The 23776-nt window shown below is 44.8% G+C and overlaps 1 protein-coding gene across 2 annotated transcripts; it reads right to left on the bottom strand.

The window, feature by feature from the left end:
• Positions 1–6152: 6152 nt before the first annotated feature.
• On the bottom strand, positions 6153–23290 carry QDPR (quinoid dihydropteridine reductase). 2 transcript variants are annotated; one of them, XM_065877808.1, is made up of 7 exons: positions 23041–23290; positions 20771–20863; positions 16965–17061; positions 14640–14780; positions 10498–10606; positions 9382–9465; positions 6153–6833 (listed from the first exon to the last, which is right to left on the bottom strand). In XM_065877808.1, the coding sequence occupies exons 1-7, from the start codon at positions 23137–23139 to the stop codon at positions 6728–6730; spliced, it is 729 nt and encodes a 242-aa protein (XP_065733880.1). In that variant the 5' UTR covers positions 23140–23290; the 3' UTR covers positions 6153–6727. The 2 variants fall into 2 exon arrangements, with proteins under 2 accessions (XP_065733880.1, XP_065733881.1); XM_065877809.1 differs by lacking the exon at positions 9382–9465 and having other exon boundaries at positions 23041–23152.
• Positions 23291–23776: the final 486 nt, after the last annotated feature.

Raw genomic sequence — 23776 nt, 5'->3', positions numbered from 1 at the left:
ACGTACTAGGAGCACACTGATTGGTTAACTTCTCCAAGCCTGCCTTTCATCCACTCATTCAACATTTACTCAACACTGAGGATGGGGCGATGCAAAATGGAAAATAATGCTTTAGGAGTTCAGGGGAATCTAACCTTCATCCCTCCTCTCCTCCTAGTTCCTAACCTTTGGGAACAGGCAAAAGGAGACAAAAAGGCGAGAGAGACGGCAGGGGAGTGGGAGACCTACACTGCCACAGTCCATGTGGTGGCCTGGCCCCTGCTCCATATGGCCAGCCAGTCACTCTTCATGCCCAGTCTCTCCAGTCGGATAAATCCCTCAGCCTCCTGTGGCAAGGACCTCAAGAGAGGAAAACATGTGTCCCAGCAAAAACTGCCCCTGGATGTGAACCCCTTAAGAATCCATGAGGGAGGCGCAGACCTACTGGGGAGCGGACTTGGGGATATGGGGAGGGAGAAGGGTGAGTTTTGACAGGGCGAGAGAGAGTCATGGACATATACACACTAACAAACGTGGTGGGGTGGATAGCTGGGGGGAAGCAGCCGCAAGGCACAGGGATATTAGCTCGGGGCTTTGGGACAGCCTGGAGGGGTGGGAGGGGGAGAGTGGGAGGGAGGGAGATGCAGGAGGGAAGACACATGGGAGCACATGTATATGTATAGCTGATTCACTTTGTTATAAATCAGAAACTAACACACCATTGTAAAGCAATTATACCCCAATAAAGATGTTAAAAAAAAAAAAAAAAAAAGAATCCATGAGGAAGAGGAACCAGGAATGCAGAGGCTGACCTCTGAGCTGGTGAGAGCCCATCTGCGGAGGGAGCAGAGGCCGACCTCTGGAGTGTGGCAGGAAATGGGCACCTGGGACAAGGGCACTTAAGGTGAGCTCAGGTGAAGGCAATCAAAAGATGCCATAAACCAGGCTGCAAATTACATGCCTCAGATCAGCTCCCCGAGAATGGGCTTCGGCAATAAAGTAAATCTATGAGAACAAAGCAGACCCAAAAGCCTGGTAGACTTTTTTAGATTCTGTTCCAGGATAAAGTTTAGAAGACTCTAACAGAGTTAACTCCTTTAACTGAGTTAAAGGTGTCTGTACACCCATTCCTCTTCTCCCCTGCTCTCTTAAGCTCACTCTAATCTTTGACCCCCACTGATCTACTGAAAGTGCTTGTCAGCACCATCCGTGAACTCCCCATGGCTAAGTCCAATCGTCAGTTTCTAGCCTTCATCTTCCTTCACTTCCCAGCAGCATTTGGCATTGCTGTTCATTCCTTCTTTCTCGATACACTTTCTTCACTTTACTCCCAGGACTGCACATTCTGCCTTATTGGTTGCTCCTTCCAGTGTTCTTTGTTGATTTTTCCTCTTCTTCCCCATCTTAGAGAGCTCAGTCCATGGTCATCTTCTCTGCACACATTTAATGTTTTGCTAGTGGCTTAGTTCAGGCTGCTGTAACAAACTCCCATGGATTGGGTAGCTTATAAAAATACAGAAACGTATGTCTCACAGTTCTGGAAGCTGGAAGCCTGAGATCAGGGGGTCAGCATGTCTGGATCAGGGGTCCTGGTTAGGACCCACTTCTCAGCTGCAGCATGCTGACCTCTCACTGTGTCCTCCCGTGGCAGAGAGCAGAGTAGAGGGAAGCAAGCTGTCCCATGACTCTCATAAGGGCACTGATCCCATTCATGAGGGTTTCACCCAATGATCTCTTCTCAACCTAATTATCTCCCAAAGGCCCCACCTCCTAACATCATCACATTGGGAGGGTAGACTTTCAACATACGAGTTTTGGAAGGACACAAACATTCAGTCCATAACAGCCAGTGTTTTGCCGCACTGCTCCAAGGTCACCTTCATGGGCTGCTCACAGGTAGACCCTGTGAGCCTTCCTGCGCAGTTGACATCACGCAAAGTTTTGCCAACAGAGAGTGTTGGAAACCCTGCAAGAAGAAGGGGCTTCTCCTCCTGGTTCTGGTGTGTTTCCTTTCTGCTCCTGCCACATGGATACCACGTGCGTGTGGGAGACATGAAGCAGCACTCCCAGGGACAGCTTTGCCTTGAGTTTCGGCAGCACCCCATGGGCGGGATCCCTAGGGAGTCTCAAAGGCACCCCAGTGGGAGTGCTTCTAGCCTCGGTCTCCCTGCACCTTGACAGGGTGTTTCCTGCTTCCCCAGTGACTGTAGAGCAGCACTGGCCCAGGAAACCCAGCGAAGCCACAACCATGTGGCATGTGGCATGTGCCATCCACGGACCCACAACCATCCTGGCTCCAATGAGGTTCAGATCCCAGCCTTGGGGAGGGGTCTGTCTTCCAAATGTGTCTTTCCTTGAGTACTCTCCACCAGCCAAAAGGTATTCTTTGGGGCTCTCTTTAGTCCTTTATAGTTAATCTCTTGTTATTCAATAATTCTTCATGTTAAACTTGCCCTGCTTACATCACTGTGTGGTTTCCACCTCCTAGATGCCATTGACACACTCCCTTAGTGATCTCAGCTAGTCTCCTAGCTTTAAAGCTGTGACAAAGCGAGAGAGAGGAATGGACATATATACACTACTAAACGTAAGGTAGATAGCTAGTGGGAAGCAGCTGCATGGCACAGGGAGATCAGCTCTGTGCTTTGTGACCACCTAGAGGGGTCGGATAGGGAGGGTGGGAGGGAGGGAGACGCAAGAGGGAAGAGATATGGGAACATATGTATATGTATAACTGATTCACTTTGTTATAAAGCAGAAACTAACACACAATTGTAAAGCAATTATACTCCAATAAAAAATATAATAAATAAATAAATGTCAACTGTATGCTCATGACCCCAAGTTTTCATCTCCATCCCAGTTCTCTCCCTTGAACTCCAGACTCAAAATACAATTCGACGTCACCACCGGGATAGGAAAGAGCAAACCTGTAAGTCCAAAACTACATTTCTGATATTCCCAGCAAAACTTGCTCTATCCACAGCCTTCTCCATCACATTTGGCAAAAAACTCAATCCTTCCTTCTGCTCATGTCAAAAACCTTGGGAGTCATCTCTGACTCTTCTCTCTCACCGGCACATTCAGTCCACCAGGAAATCCTGTTGACTCTACCTTCAGAATACACTTTCCTCTCACCACCTCCACCGCTACCACCCTAGCCACCATCATTTCTTGCCTGGATCATCACAACAGTCTCAGGATTATCTTCAACATAACAGCTGGAGCAATCTTTTAAAATGTATCATGTCATGCCTTTGCTCAAAATCCCCACAACGGCTGCCAAAAGTCAAAGCCAAAGTCCTTAAAATGCACACCACCTTACATTTTCCATTTTCAAACTGTGCACCAGGCACCCCAGCGAATTCACAGGATAGTTTCCATCTCCTAGATTAACACAGCGATATCTGTCCCACCGTGACTATTAGATTGTTAGGATCTAACTATTTATAAAGCCACTGTTAGGTATTTCCTTTGATGCAGGGGCTTAGCAATGAAAAATTGCTAAGACACTAATGGCACCACGGATCTAGGAAGTTTGGGAACCTCTGCGCCACACGATCACGTCTCTGGTCTCATCTACAAGGGCTCCTTTACTGACCCTACTCACTCCACTCCAGTCCCCAAGTTCTCCTTAAGCTCCTCAGCCATACCTGGCACACTCATGCAGTGGGGCTTTTGTCTAAAACACTCATACTTCAGATATCCAAGGGGCTAACTTCTGCACCTCCTTTAAGATTTGCTCAAATGTCATCTCTTCAAATGAGGTCCTCCCTCACTGTCTTAGTCAGCTCTGGCTGCCATAACAAAATACCACAGACTGGGCGGCCCAAAGGACTGAACTTAATTTTCTAGAGGTCAGAAGTCCAATACCAAGGTGCCAGGTGATTTGTTCTTATAAGGACTCTCCTGGCTTGCAGATGGCCACCTTCTCACGTGTATCTTCACGTGGCCCTTCCTTGGTGTGTGCACTGAGACAGACAGAGAGAAAGCACTCTCTGGTGTCTCTTCTTATAAGGACACTAATTGTATGAGATCTGGGCCCCACCCTTGTCACCTCAATCAACCTTACTTACTTCTTTAGAGGCTCCATCTTCAGCCACATTTGGGCTTAGTGTTTCAACATAGGTATCTGCAGGGGGGACAAACATTCAGTCCATAACTCTACACTGTCTGAAATTGCAACCTCACCTCCTCAACATTCCTTAACCCCCTTACCTTGCTCTTCTTTTCTCACAGTTCACACCTTTTTCACCTACTCTAACTTATATTCAGGCTATATTTCATTGTTTATTGTGTCTGCCCTCAGTGAAACTCTATTGAGGGCAGACAGAGGGCTTTGCCTACTCCATTCACTACCTGTCATACATTAGCGCCTATTACAGAGCTGGCACTCAAAACTTACTTGCTGAATGACTGGCTAAAGCATAAGAGAAAAAACATCCCACCTTCCTCATACCTGATCCCATTGCGTTCTCTTGGCATGTCACCAGATTGTAAGGCCTAAGGAAAGGAAAAGAAACACATCTAAATAATCAATGATAAGGTCTGGTTTCTAAATGGAATGAAAACGTCTCCTGAAATTAATTGTATCCTCAGCAAGTCCCTTAACTTATGGGACTGTTTCTTCATCTGAAAACGGCAACCATCTATCTCAGGTATTTTGGGGAGGATGAGATGGAAGAGTGGGCATGTAAGGTGCTGTGACTTCCAGCTGTACTGCTCTCTGGCTGGGGGTCTTGGGCCACTCGGGATGCTATAACAAAATACCAAAGACTGGATGGCTGATAAAAAAAGAAGTTGATTTCTCACAGTTCTGGAGCCTGTAAGTCTGAGATCAAGGTGCCAGCAGGGTTGGGTGAGAGCCCTCTTCCAGGTCACAGACTTCTTATTTTGTCCTCACTTGGCTACAGGGCTAGGGATCTTGCTGGACCTGCTTTTAAAAGGGCACTAATCCTATACATAAGGGCTCACCTCCCAATGGCCCCACCTCCTAACACCATCACATTGGGCATTAGGATTTCAAGATATGAATGTACAAATTTTGGAGGGGACACAAAACATTCAGACCACAGCACTGGGTGACTTTGAGGAAATGAGTCCTATCTTTCTGAGCTCACATCTTCTTTCCTATACAAGTTGGATAATATCTCCTTGAAATGCAGTGTCAAGAATCAAAAAAGACTCCTCAAATAGTTACGCACAGAATTACCAGATGACTGAGCAACCCCACACCTGGGTATATATCCAAAAGAACTGAAAAGAGGTACTCAAATACCTGTACAGGAATATGCATGGCAATACTATATTCACGGCAGCCAAAAGGCGGAAACAACCCAAATGTCTATCAACAGATGAATGGATGAATGGAGTGTAGTATATACAAACAATGGAATATTATTCAGCCACAAAAAGGAATGAAGTGCTAATAGCTGCTCCAAAGTGGATGAACCTTGAAAACATGCTAAGTGAAAGAAGCCAGACGCAAAAGGCCAGAGAGTGCATGATAGTATTTACATGAATTATCCAGAACAGGTAAATTCACAGACAGAGAACAGATTGGTGGCTTCCAGGGGCTGGAGACAGGGGGAATGAGGAGTGACTACTTAGTGGGTATGGGGCTGGATCTTGGGGTGATGAACATGTTTACAGAACATTGTGAATAGACTAAACGCCACCAAATTTTTTCATTTTAAAATGGTTAATTTTATGTTATGTGAATTTTACCTCAATAAAAAAATTTTTTTTTAAGAATTGAAAAAGAAAACACATGGTAAAAGCCTTTATGAATAGCAGCCATCTAGTGACTGGGTTCTGGGCTTAGTTCTGCCACTTACTGGCCATAAGGATGCAAAGTCATTGCTCTGGGTCTCAGTTTCCTCACCTGTAAAATGATGGGGTGCACTAGGCCACTAATTCTCAATCAGAATGGCCGGTATCATTCACGTGGGGCACTGCTTCTAAATGCACAGGGCCATCCCCCCAGCTTCAGATTCTGATACGCACAAGAAGGAAATGTGCCTCTGTCACTGTGCTGAGAACACTTACTTCAGGATTTGAATCCACTCCCCTTTTCGAGAACATCAGGCTAAAGACCACTAGCAGCCTGTGATTCTCGTACCTTCATCTATGACTGTTTATAAGATGCATTTTGATTAAAGAAGACAACACAGTAAATGAAGTCCATTTATTAAGAAGATAAACTCCAAACAATCACACGTAGTTCTCTTGCGTACTTGGCAAATGCACAGGAAAAAGGTACCTTAACAGAGTCCACGGGATTTTGCTTTACACTACAGAAGGAGTTTTATGGCAGTTTAATTCAAGGCTACAAAAACTACGGCTGTGACATAAACATAACATTCAAAAATAACTCAGGGTCCAAATGTCCCTGACCCAACAAATCTCTGAACTAGTCAGGTCGACACAGCCACTGGCAGGGACACAGAAACAGAGCCTCAAAATCAATTCAACATGACGCTGAAGCGCAGGCGGCCGTCCTGAGACCTCCTAAATTCCGTGGTTAACGCAGACTGACAGTGCTATCTATCTGTGGGCTCCACATGTTTTTATTTCACATAAACCTGTTACACTGTCCTAGGAGAACAAATGCACATTAGATGAGAGAAAGATAGGACTCACTGTCTCGTACCACGAACAGGATTACAGAAAATGCAAGGCCGGATGTGGCCACGCTAACAGATTAATGACTTTTCTGACAGGCACCTCACAGGCAATGAAACATAGCTTAAAAATACGCTGGGGTAAGCTCCGTCCTTCCCTTTGTGGTTACCACCTGGATTAGGCTTCCTGAGCTTGGTCGGTTTTTCTCTGTGATCCAGTCATGGAAGGTTCTAGAACAAAGAAGAGAAGCTTTACATTTTAAAAGGAAAAATCTGGACACATGCTTAGAGTCACATTACTGGTTGGGTGGGTGGGGGGTGAGGGCACAGCAGCAGCTGTAAAAAATCCTCTAAGGTCTCATGGGCACAAACCTAGGTCCCAGATGATTTCAGAACTTTACTCCTAATTCCTGACTGGCTAGATTTGGCAATGATTTCAGAACTTTACTCCTAATTCCTGACTGGCTAGATTTGGCAAGGTTTTCATTTTGCTATTTTTCTGCATTGTTGGAATCCTTTATAACACAGTGGTACGATTTTATGTGATTAAAAAAAGATTTTAATTAGTTCATTCTAAGAGACAGACATGGGCACAATACTTGACACTTAGCTTATATCACTTCCCAGAATTTAAGAAGAAAGAGAAAAAATTCATTATTATTTTTTTAACAAATATTTATGGAGCGCCCACAGCTGTGCCAAGCAATGGAAAAAGATGAAAGAACACACTATTACAATAAAACGCATTCGGTGTTGGAATGGGGCATTTAATGACCAACTCTGCGTGGGGAGGGGCAACCAACCGTGCCTGGGGAAGACGGGAGACCTCGTCTAAGAAGAGAGGAATGAAAAAGGGCACAAGGAATTCACAAGGTTTAACAAGTAGCTGATCATTTTTAAAATATTTACTCTCAGTGCTGAGTATACCATCTCCTCCAACAAACCCCAGGTGGGACCTTGGCCCTTCCTTCACCAGAGAACTCGCAGGAGCTCCCGGGATCTTTAATGCTGATAAGCAACCTGTTGGACCACAGCTGATGTTCAGCTGTCCAGTCATTCGAGCTCCCACTCTGGGGGTTGAACACGTGAAGGGAAGTCACGCAGGCTCAAAATCCCAAGCGCTGCTCCAACTCCCTAAAGTACTGTCATGTGTCCTGAGCCGTCTCTGGGGGCAGGGCTCAGGGCACAGTTCTGAAGGAGACCAGTCACAGCTGGATGTGCAGAGGCGTATGTGTTACTTAGGCAGGTTAATAAATGGTCTTACTTCTCCATCCTCCTTGTCAGCTGTCTGGAGTGAGTGGGAGAGAACGCCATTCTAACCATGGACAGCCAAGAAGGTAACATGCTCACAGACGTTGCAAAGCCAGCTTTATGTCAACTTGTCACGTGAGTTTTCAAATACCACAAATGGGTGAGCATGATTTCTGGGGCAAGGCATGGCTGTCCCAGCCCACCCTCTGTCAGTTGTGGCCCAGCACTGAATTACACACATGGCCCCAGATGTTCCATCTAGGGTCCTGGGTCAATGTCTCTGTCAAGAGACATTGCTGGCAGTAGTGGCCTTTAAAAAGAAACTCAAATGCAAACACCATTCAAGAGTTGTTCCTTCCACAACTTCAAATTTTTTTTCTTTTGCAGATCCAGCATTAAGCATGATACCCGGTAAAGATAGGAGTAACTGTCGGGACAGTGGTTAAGACCGAGGGCTCTGCAGCCACACTGCCCGGGTCAGATCCTGGCTCTGCTGTGCGACCTTGGGCAAGTTCCTTAGGCCCACACTCCCCATGCCTCCGAGCCCCCAAACCTTAAATAAAGACGACGGCATCTCCCTCACAGACCTGCTATGAGCATTTAATAAGATCATGGTTATGAAGTGCTTAAATAGTGCCTGGCATGTAAGTGCTATATAAGTGCTTGTTCCAAACACAGAAGTCCCAAATAGCTCCCAATTCCATTTAAATAAGATGTAACCTCAGGCCAGAAGCAAGCTTCTTCTCAGCCCAAGCCTTAGAAATATCCTGTGCAAATAGCCATCAAAGCGGCTCAGACACCGGCTCTGCTGGGAGAGTCCATCCCCACTCCATGAAGGCAGGGCCTGCATCTTATTCCTCATCGTCTCTGGGCCCAGCAGAGTCCCTGGCCCGAATGGGTGCTCAGTGAACACACGCTTAACTCCCCCTTAAATAGAGGAGAGCGGGAAACTGAGATCTAGGCAAACACAAAAGAGCTCACTCTCTCTGTGACCTTGCAGTGCCACCCATACTCACACAGGGCTGAATATGATTTCGGGGACAAAGGATGCTTCCTGTGGGTTTGTGGCTTGGCACTAATACAGGCATGTGGGCCCAGATGTTCCACCTAGATCAGCGGCAGATTCCATGCAGCTACTCCTCTTTAACAGACAGAACACGGTTTACAGGCTCCAGGCTTACCCAGCCCTGGGTCACACACAGTGCTGAGACCTTGGCACACACTTCCACGTCTTACCCTCCTAACAATTATCACCGACCCCCATTATACAGACGGGGAAACTGAGGCCTAGAGCAGTTAAACAACATGCTCAGATTGGCCAGCTGGTGGGTAGAGGAGCCAGGATTCAGGTCGGCACCATCAACCCCTCCACCCCGTGATATTGACAATGAGGTGCAAGGTGCCCTCAGAGGTCAGGCCCTCACGAACCACCCAAGTTGATAAGCCAAGATAACACGGGCCTGTCCTTTCTCCCACAAGAGGCAGAGAATGGAAGCTGCTGAGTCACTGAAATGACTGTGATACTCACTCGACCAGGAATTCCAAGGGTGTCCAGGAGCTGAAGTCGGCCTCAGGCATTGATTTCCTGTTCATCGGTGTGTCCAGGGTAACCCTGCGAGCACAGAGATAAGCATGTCACATGTGCCTCCCCCTCAGAACAACAGCTGCCCTGGCCCTCCTTGGCCAGGAAAGTATGTGGAGAGATCACACGAAGATAATCAGAGAGAGGCCAGGAAGCCGTCCACAATTACAGAGATCACATCCCAGCCTGACTCAACCAAGCGCTTCAGAACTCACCCCTCAGGCAGACAGGAACAAAATGAAAGGGCCATGTTTTGCCTTTTTTCTAAAACACTGTCTTTACTAAAGTAAACTGTTATGCTGTTTATGTCTCCATTCACTCCCTAAAATGTGGCAGACTCATTTCTCAGGTTTTTGTATGTGTAATCATAATATTCCTTTAAATATGGGGAAAAGACAGCCTCATCCTTCATTTTGTGGCTGTTTTCCATGAAATCTTCCATTTTTCAGCAAGGGAATACAGAATTCAGGTATGTATGACTTTCCCAAGAACCTTCAGGCCTCAGAAATCATTCAAAATAGCCGTGAGACCAAGTCACAGAATCACAGAAGCCCACAAATGAATACGTGGACAGCCCAGTCCCCTAGCAGACAGACATCCTCTTTATAGGAGCACAGCTAAGAGACAAGCTATTTGGTCCTGGAATCCCTCCAGAAACCTCTCCCCGTAGTTTCCCATATTCTTCCCCAGGCTCCCCCTCTCCCATCCCACAAACCTAATACAGTCTCTCTTCTACACCGACCTTATAATGACTTGAAAGACAGAACTACAAATAATAAAATTAAATGTGTAAACTATTTTTTAACAAGGAGGGAGGGAGGGACAGATAGAGGGAAGGAAAAAAAAAACAAGAAAGAGGCAACAGAGACCCATCCCATCAGCCAAGCAACCATTCTGGAAAGCCCAGGATAATCCAAAACCTAAACAGGTACCTTCAGGGCCTCTGGTGAATTTCAGAAGCCAAGGTGACGGCACACATGCACCCCTGGTGTAGAGTGACTCTAGGACACATGTGGATTCTCAGCCATGGGGCAGAAGTGGGGGAGACTCCCCAGCACTTACGGGAGCACGGCGATGGCAGCAGACCCGGACGGCATGCCGCTGTCCTTCCCGGCCAGGCTCTGGCAAAGCTGGTGAACCGCACCCTTGGCCATGCCGTAGCCAATCATCCCTGGGAAATAAGGAGAAAGCATTTCAGTGACCACTGGCCGCCACTGGTATGTCCAAAGAACACCACGCCAGGGTCCAGAAGAGGACGGGAAAAGAGAACCAGGGACGTCCATGGAGAGAAAGTGGAAGGGACATAACCTTCTATTTGCCTGGTACTTAATATTTATCACAGAAGCCATGAGGTTAATCCTATTTTTATTGCTAAGGAAACAGAGGCTCGGACAGGGTGAGTAACATGCCCAGGCTCACACACAGACTCGCACCGAGGCCAATGGAGAGGTTAAAAGCCAAGCAAGAGTTCTGAACCCCTGTATCAACAACTGCTTGTGAGCAGCCTGCACACACCCACCCTGGGTGCCCAGTGGGTCAGCAAAACCGAGCAGTCATTTGAAGCGCAGGCTTTAGAGTCAGGCTGAGCAGGTTCAAAGCCCACCTCTTCCACTTACCACTAAAGAAATCCAGGCGGGTTCTCAAAACCTTTCTAATCCTCAGTTATCCCATCTGTAAAATGGGGATAAAGTACTTAATTCTAGGCTCAGGACAGGGCGGGACTTCCATAAGTGTTTCCCATCAGATTAATAGAAGTGCTATGGCCTGGAGTCCAACTCCTTGTTTAAAGTATACCATCTGGGGAAATTCCTTAGTGGTCCAGGGTTAGGACTCGATGCTACCACTGCATGGGGCACAAGTTCGATCCCTGGTCCAGGAACTAAGATCCCACAAGCCACGCAGCACAGCCAAAAAATAAAAAAATAAAGTACACCATTTGAGCAATTGTGACATATGGGCATACAAGCTACCTACTAGCCTTCCTTTCCTCCCATGAGTCAGCAAATGCTTGCTGACAGAAGTAAGGCATGCCTTCTTTTATTGAAATACAGTTGATTTACAACATTGTGTTAATTTCTGCTATGCAGCAAAGTAATTCAGTTATACATCTATATATTCTTTTTTTAATATTCTCTTCCATTATGGTTTATTACAGGATGTTGAATATGGTTCTCTGTGCTTCACAGTAGGACCTTGCTGTTTATCCAGTCTATATGTTGAATACAATAGCTTATTAGGACAGGGTTCTGTCTGAACCCCCAGACACATGGCAAGCGAGGTCTCTCTCCTCTCCAAAGTTCCCCACAGCACCCAGCTGTAGGTGCACTAAATGCAGCTATCACAGTAACAAAGAATGGTTAATTGCTGTCAACACCCCTCCACCTTCGGAAAACCACGACTTCCAAAGGTCAGCAGTGCCCTTAAAAACCCCAGCAGGCATGCTGTTTAAAGAATAACAACTGAGGAGGCATCAGAGGTCCAGGGGGAGGTGGGGCTCACAGCCCAGCCAAGAAACCAATCACTGAACCGCTTCCACAGTAACCTCAAATTGCAAAAGAGGGTCAAGGTTTCAAAAAGTTATTTAGAAGTACAAGAAGAATATTTCACCAAACCTGACTTCTCTGTTTAATTAGGGGCAGGAGGCCAACAATGGCAGGAAGATCTAATAGTAATTAAAATAAACCAGTGCATGAATCTCATTCGTTCAGCCCCTGTCCCCAGCAAACTCCTAGGACTCTCTCTTCATTCCACTCAAACAGCATGAAGCAGGGAATCGGATGAAGAAAGAAACAAGCAGCCAGCAGCCAGCAGCCAGCAGCCCTAATGGTTTAATTCCACAGAATTCTACACAAAGCGGGTAAGGGCGTCATTGGCAAGATATGGAAAAAAATGCGTATCATTAAGAAGATAAAAACTGTCTTTCCAATTACAAAATGATCAGTGTAGTCCCTAAGGACTGATTTCCAAACATAAAACAGATCCTTAAATGGTAAACAAAAGTGATCACCATCACTTCCATACAGTTTATGCCCCAGTGGACAGTCTACAAATACAACCTTGGACATAGGAGGGTGAGGGTTGTCTCAGTATCTTTCCAAGTGAAAAACTTTCTATTTTTGAACAACTTTTCTTGGGTTTGAGGGACTCCTAAGCCTGCTCATCACCTGCTTTCACAGATTTCCCCAGATTTTTCTGGGGTCCGAATCAGTTAAAAGATTTCGTGACTCAAATAAGTTTAACAACATCTAACTAACGAGCTGAAAGATGAACAAATTTATTAACATCTGAAGCAAGAGTAACTGAGCATAAGTAAGCCTGGAGTAAATAATAATAATAGTTCACATTTACTACTGACTCTAATACCTTTTCTAAACCATTTACATCCATTAAGATGTTTAGAAGTCACAACTACTATATAAAGGAGGTATTACTATTTACCTTCATTTTACAGATGACAAAACTGAGGTTCAGAGAGGTTAAGTAACTTGCCAAATATCACACAGCAACTAAATGGCAAAACCACAATACAAAACCAACCCGCGTAGTTCCAGATCCCATAGTCTTAATCAGTATCTGAAACTATAAGCAAAGAATATTTACAAACCAAAGGCAAGTAGAAGACTGTTTTGTCCTTCAGAAAAATTAGTCTTTCAGTCCTAGGGTTTTTTTTCAATGTCAAGCTATTACTCATTTCTGTATTTACTTTCTAGTACCTCTGCTCTATGTCACCTTTAATAAAAATCAGATCTTAACCCAACTAGCATCTAACATATGCACAGCTTTAATCATTGCAATAGCCACAGACTTGTAAGATCACCTGCTCTGAGAAACATGATAAGAAAATGAGTGGCAAGAAATTATTAATTTGTAACAGCCTCACAGTTAAGTTAGTTACATTAAAATCAAAAAAGGTGCTCAAGGTTTCCACCACTTACTAAAGAGATCCCAAAAAATCTCCCCCCCCTTTTTTTTAAGAAGAGTTCAATGTAGGTAGTCTTATAGATAAGACAGTTTCTGCCTCCCTGTGCTAACTCCCTGACCCCCTGCTTAAATTCTTTTAGCCTGATCCCGAAGGGAGAGTGATGGGTTGAACTGTGCCCCCCAGCCAAATTCAGATATTGAAGTCCTAACCCCCATACCTCAGAATGTGACTGTATTTGGAGATGGGAGGTAATTAAGTTAAAATGAGGTCATTAGGGTGGGTCCTAATCCAATATGACTGGTATACCTCTAAGAAGAGGCAATTTGGACACAGACAAACACAGAGGGAGGACAATGCAAAGACATAGGGAGAAGACAGCCATCCACAAGCCAAGGAGAGAGGGCTCAGAAGAAAGCAACCCTGCTGACACCTTGATCTTGAACTTCTAGCCTCCAGAACTGTGAGAAAATACTTATGCCACCCAGTCTGTGGTACTTTGTTATGGCAACCCTAGCAAGCTAACACAGGGAGTACAAAATGCAAAGGGAACTTGGATCTGCATGATGTAACGAAAAAGCACAGAATTTAAAAATGATCAGGATTTCAACTCAATGTACGTTTGCAACTTATTTTTTGCATAACCCAGACAAATTACTTACCCTAAGTTTTAGTTTCCTTATCTGTAAAATGAAGAAGATAATAATGACCTCTACCCCAGGATTAAATGACTATATATAATAAGACTTACCATGGGCCGGGCACTTTGTACATATTAATACCTCTAAGACCTTATAACTACTCTTCAAAGTAGATATTACTGTCACTATATTACAATTAAGGAAACTACAGCAGAAATATCGTCAAAGAGAACAAATGATTTGTTCTAGGCCACACAGCTAGGGTGAAGAATCTACCTCAGCGTCTCTCGCTCTACAGCTCACAGTATCCTTGGGACACGTGAACACAATGTGACTATTACCTAGCTGATAGCTACTGCAACACCATTCATTCCCTGGGTGCATCACAGATAAATAAACAAGATGAGGGGCTGCCAGATTACAGCGGTCATTCACCACCGCGAACATGAGGACAATGCAAATGAAAAGATCAGGAGTTTTTCCCCTAAAAAAATTTGGGCCTAAAAGGAAGCAAAATCCATCAAACTGTAAAGCACCTGAGAGGGTAAAGGGCTTTAATTGTCCTCATCTCACAGAAGTGTCCAGCAACCCCAGCAAGCAAGTATTAGCATCCCCATTTCACAGACAGGGAAATGGAGGCTCACCCGGAGTCCCATCCAGGGCGGCCTTGGCCCCTGCCAAGGTCAGGAGGCCTCCTTCTTTGAGGTGCTTGGTGGCCAGGTGGCTGGAGATGGTCGACGTCCAAATGCTCTGCTTCCACATCAGGTCACAGTTTTTAAAGAGAGCTGAGCAAAGAAACACACGAGGTGAGCATTCACAGGGAAGAAAATGACAGGTGAGCTCGACTCATGGCGCCCGACACTCCAGGAAGCCCTCACAGCCACTCTGTGTCTACAAGGAGATCTAATACAAACAGCCCAGGGCTTGCGGTCAGAGACACGGGTTCGAATCCAGGCCACGTGATCACCTGAGTCTCAACTTCCTCACCTGTAAACTGGTAAATGTCAGCCAATAAATGAGGACTGTTGACAAATATGCAGGACTGGCTTTAATTCAAACATTGTCCTACTTCATAAAGGGCATTAGGTCTATAATTAGAACCTATATATCTAAGTCAGGTTTTATCTGTGATAAAGGGACTATTACCATCTGGACATAAAGAGGGCTTTTATGGAGCTACATTTTTTTATGGCTGAAAGTTTAATGCCAGCTTTAAAGACGCTTTAAAAGAAAGCTGAAATAACAACCATTTTGCAGTTGTTTTAACCCTCTGGCCTTCCAGAGATGTGAAGAGGAATAAGTGGTAAGGAGTGTCACATCACCAGCTGAACAGTTGTCCTCTTCCTCCCTCACAGGACACACAGAACCCAGTGAAGCTGCACCCATGACCCGGAAAGAGAGACCTCCTGATACAGGAGGAGGGGTTTTCAGTAGGTGACAACCAAGGTACTGCATTTCCCTGCTAAAAAGAACTACAAAAAAAAAAAAAAAAAAAAAGGATGGACCCACATGTATCACTTTTTGTTACCAAAATACACAAAAGGCCATCAGGGTGTTTTGCCAACCTGATCACCACACAAAATACCAATTTCCCATTTAAGTGTGGTTCACAGAAAATCAATTCCTTTTTAAATGGCTTTGGCTGATAAATGTAGAAGGAATGATAGAATTAGAAAACTACCATTTTCCAGTCCCCAATGGGATGACTGACTCAGGTAGAGATTACCTACCAATGGATGCTTATAACCATTAGGTTTTGGGAATCTGGGGTTCTCAAGGTGTTTGGGAACAGGATATTCATACACGATGCCAAAGTACCATCCCATAGGTCACTTATAATTGCAAACAGAAAAATGAACCTTTATGATGGAAATCTATCAGCTTGCCACCTTAACCAAGCATGAAATTTGGCATCACTCTGGATGGAGAAGGTCATGTGACATGGTAAGCTCCCTACATGATGCAGTGTGAAGTCCACATCACTCAGGAAGCATTCTCACCTGAAAATATTTGACCTGAATCTAAGCAAGCCTCTAGACCTACCTTCCAGTTCACAGGAAATACCAGGGACAGAGGAACAAGGTAAATGATACCTTAAAGAAACAGTTTGACAAATTCAGTGTGGGTGACAGTCTATATGAAAACTGCCCTGGACCTGCCAAGTCTGTCACAGGAAAAAAAAAAAACCATTCTAGATTAAGAGACTAAAAACAACAATAAAATGCAGTACATAAACCCTGACTGGAACAAATTTAGAGAAAACAACTATGAAACATATGGAATAAACTGAGGTAATCAGAACATGAGCTGATACTATTAATCTCATAGAATCACTGTTAATTTTCTTAGGTATGAGAATGGTATTACGATGTGGGAGAACAGCTTCATCTTTGGAGGCGCATGTTGAAATACAGTGAAGTGTCAAATTGCTTTCAAATGATCAACAACAAAATACACACACAGAGGACACACATGTAAGAAAGCAAGAGAATGCAAGTATAGCAAATGTTAACAAGGATTGAATCTAGACGGAGGACATAAGGGTGTGCGTTGAACTGTTCTTTCAACTCTTCTATATATCTGAAAATGTTTGTAATAAAAAATGGAAAATATACTCAGCTTTAACAAAAGCTCGGTTTTGAGTCCTTTTGACCTTCAGAATGATCTCTCCATTCCATTCACATCCCCCAACTCCCAGTAATAAGCCCTGAAAGACTGGGGTAGAAACAATGCTGATTTCATTTCGTCTCCTTTTTAAATGTCAATCTCAAGGTCCCTCTGCCCTAACCCCCTTCTATGGGAAGTTTTTTCTTTATCTGTAAAACGGGGTGTTGATCCCTACCTCACAGCTACGGTAAAGCTTCTGAGAGACATACAGGAAAACATCTGACCTGACACGTAGTATAGACCCATCCCCATGCACCTGGACAAAGAGAAAAGCAAAATGACTAACTCAGAAAAGGACTCACACTTGGACTTGGCATTGCCCCCAGCCCATCCTCCAGCCACACAAAGGATCGCATCCACCTTCTCTGCACCCAAGAGCTTTCCAACCTCAGCCGTCACCTGAAATAAAAGGGTTGGGAAGATGCACTGTCAGGTAAACCTCAACAGGCTGACATCTTTACAGTCACCTCTATTTATTTTTCGCTTCTTCTTAAGTCAGTTCACAGTACCTGGCAACTAATACTTTGAAAATAAGTTGCAGGACCAATTTATAATGCACATTTGGATAGTGAAGCTCGACTACATTTCAGTGTGATTTTTATAAAGCAACCCAGTCTTCTTCTGAACATCTAAAGGGTGGAGACATATGCATCCCTGGAATAAAACAATAAATAAAGTAGGAAAAGTTTTTTAAAAAATCACCTAGGGCTTCACTGCCTACAGCTAGCCTTGTGGTATACTTCTTTGCCGACTTTCTTTGCAAATCACAGAATCATAATCTGAAATAATCAATTCCACTCTCCTTGGAATACAAGTATCCCATTAACTGCAACTCCAAGGAAAAAAAAAGCCAAAGAGAAATTATTTTTTTTAAAAAGCAATAAAAAATAGTCAACAGCAAAATGTTGGTAAATAATGAGTACATGGGGGTTCATTTTAATTCTCTATTTCTGTCTGATTAAAATGTTTAAAGTGTTGAAAACATATACATGTCCTTTTGTTACAATTTATTAAAACAGAAGTCTGACAAGACAGACAATCCTGGTCATTACCCATGACCCTTTTCCATATTTTTCTGGAAGGCATCTATGCTCACCACTATACCATATTTTTTCTGGAATGGCTGAAAGGACCACAGCCTCTCAATAGCTTTGTTAAGATCAATCTTCTTAAGACTTAACACAATGGTGATAAGTGTAAATGGTGTTAATTCTCCCAGCAGTAACATTTCAGTCTCTGACTGCTTTCCTTAACTATTTCCGAGCCTTAAATTACTTTTTCAAGGGACTTCCCTGGCGGTCCAGTGGTTAGGACTCCGCACTTTCACTACGCAAGGCACGGGTTCAATCCCTGGAACTAAGATCCTGCAAACCATGAGGCCCAGCCAAAAACAAAAATTACTCTTCCAAAGAGACTGCATTAGCAATGGAAATCAATCTTTCCTCTCCGTACATTCTATACCTAAAGCTTTCATTTTAAGAAGATTTCTGAATATCCCTTGGCAAGTATCTCACCTAATCGTGATTTAGCTTTTGCTGACCTTTTGCCTGTTACCCTGGTTCCCCGGCTGCCCCTCCCTTGATTTCTAAGCCACACCCTGCTGCCAAGAGCCCAGATCCCAGCTGCAGGAAATTGGATCATTTCCGCTGACCTCTGTACAGGCACACAACCTGTGCTCTCTACTTTTTAGGGAAGCATGGAGCCCGTACCAACAATGCACCTGCTTGATTTGTTTTTTTACAACCTCTGTCTTTTATTTTTATAATAAAATTAAAACGAGGCATTTTAAAACTCCTTCCCCTTAAATTCTGCTTTCTGCCCAATAGTCTTCTAAAGATTTAGTACTTCTCTCACTTCTTCATCTTATCACTGTCATCGTGAACTTCCAATCCAGGGGGCCAATTTTACATGTATTAGGATTGAACTTCCTCTTCTGGAGCTTTAGAAACAAAAACTGGATGTCATGTTTTTGTCCAGAAATTCTTAATTGAGTGACTGGGGGATGAGAGAGTCTCCTACAGGAATGGTTAAAGATTTTAAAAGCTAAGCTTATAATAGTGAAGGCATTTCCCAATCTTCATCGTAAAGATGCATTGTATGGTCAAGACTCAGATGCGGACAACTTCACATTCCAAAAGGGATACAGACATCAGAAACCTGCAATTAAAGGAGCAGGAGAGACGCTGATTACAGAGAACCACGTCTGGAGGAGCTGCTGCTATCCAAGCCCAGGTGCCTTCCTAGCATTTGGTTTTAGTTATCATTACTTTATTCACATGGAGCTATTTTGCTGAGAATCAACTTAAGGTACAGTTAAGAGCACAGACATCAAACCCCCACTGCCCAGGTTCAAATCCTAGCTCTGCCACCTACTAGCTTTGACCTTGAGCAAACACCAGGGACTTTTTTGCCTCAGACTCCTCATTTCTAAAAGGAAGATAAAATGAGAAACTGTTTTACAGAGATTGAGTTAATGCAAATGCAAATACGGCACTTAGTATGGTATATAACACACAACGAAGCCACGTCAAGTTTTACTATTAGGTCCATTAAAGACAATAATATAATTAAATATAGGAAACATTGAGAGCATATTATAAAAAGTAAGGACAACAAAAATCTACATTTTGGAATAAGTCAGCTGGGTTCCTATATTCTAAACTATGTCAAACTGATGCTTTAGGAAGAGCAAATGAGCAGTTACAGTATAGTCATAATTTATTTGGGCTTTTTGGGGGGGTTTTGCCACACTGTACAGCATACAGGATCTTAGTTCCCCAACCAGGGATCGAACCCAGGCCCCCTGCAGTGGAAGCGCAGAGTCTTAACCACTGGACTGCCAGGGAAGTCCCAGGGTTTTTAAAAAAATTTTAGATTTATACATGTATACGTTTGGAGAAATGGACTAAAATATAACAAAATATTAACTGCATCGTGAGAACAGAAATGATTTCCTTCTCCTTTTTGCTTAACTGTATTTTCTACATCATACATGCACTACTTTTAAAATTTTTTTAATTTGTTATAAGAAATAGCTGAGGGTTGGCATGAGAACCATATAAAGCACATCCTCATGCAGCTGGTGGGAACAGCTCTTTCAGAAAGGCAGAACCGCTTAAGAGCATCTCAGATATTTATACCAAGATATCCAACAAATTGTTAACAGTGCTTCCTTCTGGGCAGGGGGAGGTGACACTATCACAGAGAGAAAGAGGGGTATTTCATAATTTACCTATATATTTGTATAGTTTTGTTTGCCTTCTTATTTTACAGTAAGCCTATACTTTTTTTTTTTTTTTTTTTTTTTTGCGGTACGCGGGCCTCTCACTGCCGTGGCCTCTCCCGTTGCGGAGCACAGGCTCCGGACGCGCAGGCTCAGCGGCCATGGATCACGGGCCCAGCCGCTCCGCGGCATGTGGGATCCTCCCGGTCCGGGGCACGAACCCGAGTCCCCCGCATCAGCAGGCAGACTCCCAACCACTGTGCCACCAGGGAAGCCCCAAAGCCTATGATTTTATAATTAGAAACAACCTGCTTTGTTAGTATTCTTGCTTTGAACGGGGCGGGAGCCCACTTTTTAGAATGTATGCTAAATAAATAACCAGAGATAGAGACGAAGAAGTTCACCACAGTATTCTTGATAATGGTAAAAAAAAAACCTTGCAAAAAACTTAAATGTATAATTAAGTGCAAACTAAACAAACTGTGGCCAATCCACACAAAGAAAAATTACATGTCAACACAGGTTTTATTAAGTGATCTGAATAAGTATCTAAGTTAAAGGTTAAGTTTTTACAAAAAAGCTGACCATGACATATAAAATACGAATTTATTTCAACTTGTAAAACTAGTAACATACAGTATGCATAGTTTGTAAGACAAGAAAATGGGCCAAAATGTGAACTAACTAGTGAGCTAACTAGACATGAATTATGGGCTATTTATCTTTGTGGTTTTTTTCATTTTTTCCAAATTTCCCTCCATGAGCACAAATGGCTTTCATAATTAGAGAAATAATACCTGAAAAAAAGGAAGAGCACACAGCCGGTGGAACCCTATCCCCAGCGTTCCCCTACCACATGCGCGGTAGGGCCTTCTCTAGACTTACCTGGTCAGCCTGCTCCGTAAACGAGTCTGTCATTTTAACCAGGACGCTGGCACTGGCCTCTTCATTCTCCACGACGTCGATGCTGGCGACCCACTGGATCAAGGAGAAAACAGCTTCGGTCAAGAGACAGTCAGTTGTTAAAGATCCATGCCCAGGAACTCGGGGAGTGGAGGCACATAAGAGGCTTTACATGAAAACCACCTAGAGAAAGTATCTGGCAACCGACCTCTTGCACTCTTTGCAGGGCATCTGGCTTCAGCCAGTGTACCCCTTACTGAGCCCCAGGCTAGCCCATTCTGCCCCCAAACACCTCTTCCTCTTCCACTCCCACCTCTGAAAGTCAAACCCTGATCGTGCAGAGACCCCCTAGACCAGGGGTCTGCAAACCTTTTCTGTAAAGAGCCAGAGAGTAAATATTTTAGGCTTTGCTGGCCATACAACCTCTGTTGCAACTACTCAACTCTGCTATTATAGCTGGAGAGCAGCCATACACAACAGTAAATGAATCAATGAGTGAGAGTGGCTTGTGTGCCAATTAAACTTCAGACACTGAATTATGAATTTCATATAATGTTCACATGTCACAAAATATTACTCTTCTTCTGATTTCTTTTCAACCATTTAAAAATGGGGAACTATTTCAAGCTCTTGGGCTCTATGAAAAAAGGTGTCAGGCAGGATTCAACCCACGGAGAACTGGAATTTTCCGACCACTGTCCCAGAGCATAAAGGGATGACTGTGGGTTCAGAAATCAGATCAGGCTTTGAATCCTGGTTCTGCCCTATAGAGGCTTTCTCGGTCACCCACTCTGCAGAGGTTCCTCACCTGTAAAATGAAGGGTTGTCAACAATGAACGGTGTTAGTGTGAGAAGTAAATGGAATGTAAGATTCTACAGCTGCTGGCACAGGTGACACATGGTTCTTACTCAGAAAGCTCCAAGGTCCGGGAGTCTGAAGGTCCCAGAGATAAGCATCTCCACCACAAGCTTTGAAGAACACAGCATCCTTTCAAAACACTCACTACTTCTGTGTCACAGCCATGGGGGATACTGAGACAAAGAAAAGGTTCTATCCCCACCCTCCCGGAGCCCCCAGGAAGAAAGGCAGAGAAAGACAGGAGAGTCACAGGTAAATCAGCTCCGCAGATTCACCAAGTCAAAGGGCCAAAGTGCCCGCACCGGGAGGAAGCACGGCCCTTGTATCTATAATGTAGGTGGATACAGGAGCCCTGTATTAAAGTTACAGGAAAGAGTAAAGGAAACTAAGAGTATGTAGGAGCACAGTGCTTGGCCTTTGGCTGGCAGTCCTTAAATGTTCCCATTGTCACCACCATCCACGGCTGCAGACCTGGGAAGATACCCTAAGACAGGTAAATGGTGGGAAGGTGATGTATTTAGAATCCTTCAAAGCATATTCCTATACCAGACTGTGAGTAAGAAGAAAACCCTGGCACCCTTTCTCTCTGGTCCCAGCGCACCCTTGCTCAGGCTGCTGCTAAGTAAACACCCACGAAAGCTCCCCAGAGTGGGGTCCCTGACCCCGCCACAAGCTCGGCGACAACCTCGTCTCTTCCTTGCTGCTTTCTGGGGAGCGGCTACTGATTATGCAAAGTAGTAGAAGTAATCTTTGCAAAACAAAAGGCATTGCAGGGCTTCAAAGTATCACATATAACGGAAGCAAATGGAACAGAGGTATATATCAATAATATATATGTATATATATCAATAATAGCTAACATTTAAATAGCTTTTACCACGAGTCAAGCAACTTACAATTTATGCACAACGACGCCATTCATCTCATTTAATCTTCGTAACTCCCCTAAGGGATAAATACTATTATTATCCCCATTTTACGGATGGGGAAACTCAATTTCTCTGACGTTAAGCAAGCCGTTCATGGTCATAGGGCTAGTAACCCCAGGCAAGCAGTGTGATTCCAGATCCTTCCCTCTCATTACCTCTTCCTCCGTCTCTGTTCTCTCGAGTCATGCCAGACTTTCCGGGCCTGGAAGAGGCCGACGGAGCAGCCGCCGCATGCCCCCGAACCTTTCTCCTTTGAGAGCAAAGGCCCTGCACCTCGGGCCACGGGGTACGCACGCACTCGGAGACAGAACAGACGTGTAGACGTGTGCATACATGTGCAATCACCCATGTCTGGGGGTGCTCTGGGGCCCCCAGCTTCCTTCCAGACCGCGCTCCGGCGCTGCGCCGGCAGGCCCCTCTGGGCCCCAGTCACCACGATGCCCGCCCGCAGCCCGCCGAATTACCCAGTTGCGGTCGCGGAACGCCTGCACGCATCGGGAGCCCAGCGCGCCCCGGCCGCCGTACACCAGCACCCGGCGCGTCTCCCCAGCTACCGCCGCCATCCTGCTCCTCCGGCTCGGCTTCCGCTGCTCTGAATGGCCCTGAGCACGAACGTGGCGCTCCGCCCCGGCCGCCTACCCCGCCAAGAGGGACCGCCCGTCGGCCGCACCCGCAGCCGAGCCCGCTGCCGCCGCCTAGCGCGCAGCCACACTCGGCGAGCAGGGCCGCGCCCCCTCATCCCCCGCCCGCTGCCCCGCCCCAGCCCCAAATAAACACCCACGCGCGGCGAGAAGTGATCTCGAAGTGCCGTTTCATTATAGTGTGCACAACAAGCCTATGACAAGTTAGGAAACTGAAACAGGAGAGTCTCAGCCACTTGCCCAGAAGAGTAGGAATTCGAACCCAAGTCTTTAACGGGGTTCTGCCTAACCACACCTCCATTCAGCCTGGAGGAGCATGGGCTTGTTGAAGATCCGTCAATTCCCGCAGAATTTTTCGAAAGATAACTGCTTAACCCCTAAAACACCAAAAATTGACATAGGTCCATCATTTGGGGCAGAGATAGGATGCAAAGGTATTACACATGGCCTGCCTTCTCAAAGCGTGCTTCATGTTACAATAAGGATAACGAATGTTATTGGTCACTAACTAATGTGCCAAGCACTCTCGTAAGCCTTTTATAAGTATTTTGTTGTTCAT

Source organism: Phocoena phocoena, chromosome 5 (genome assembly GCF_963924675.1).
Source record: "Phocoena phocoena chromosome 5, mPhoPho1.1, whole genome shotgun sequence".
Classification (NCBI taxonomy): Eukaryota; Metazoa; Chordata; class Mammalia; order Artiodactyla; family Phocoenidae; genus Phocoena; species Phocoena phocoena.
Note: the sequence above shows the minus strand (reverse complement) of the source record. Positions and strands in the feature narration are given on the sequence as shown.

Coding starts and splice junctions, on each gene's coding strand:
- QDPR (XM_065877808.1), bottom strand. CDS start 23,139: ATGGCGGCGGTAGCTGGGGAGACGCGCCGGGTGCTGGTGTACGGCGGC. Junction 17,062..20,770: donor TTACGGAGCAGGCTGACCAG/GTAAGTCTAGAG, acceptor CTTTTATTTCAG/GTGACGGCTGAGGTTGGAAA. Junction 14,781..16,964: donor GGGCAATGCCAAGTCCAAGT/GTGAGTCCTTTT, acceptor TTCTTTGCTCAG/CTCTCTTTAAAAACTGTGAC.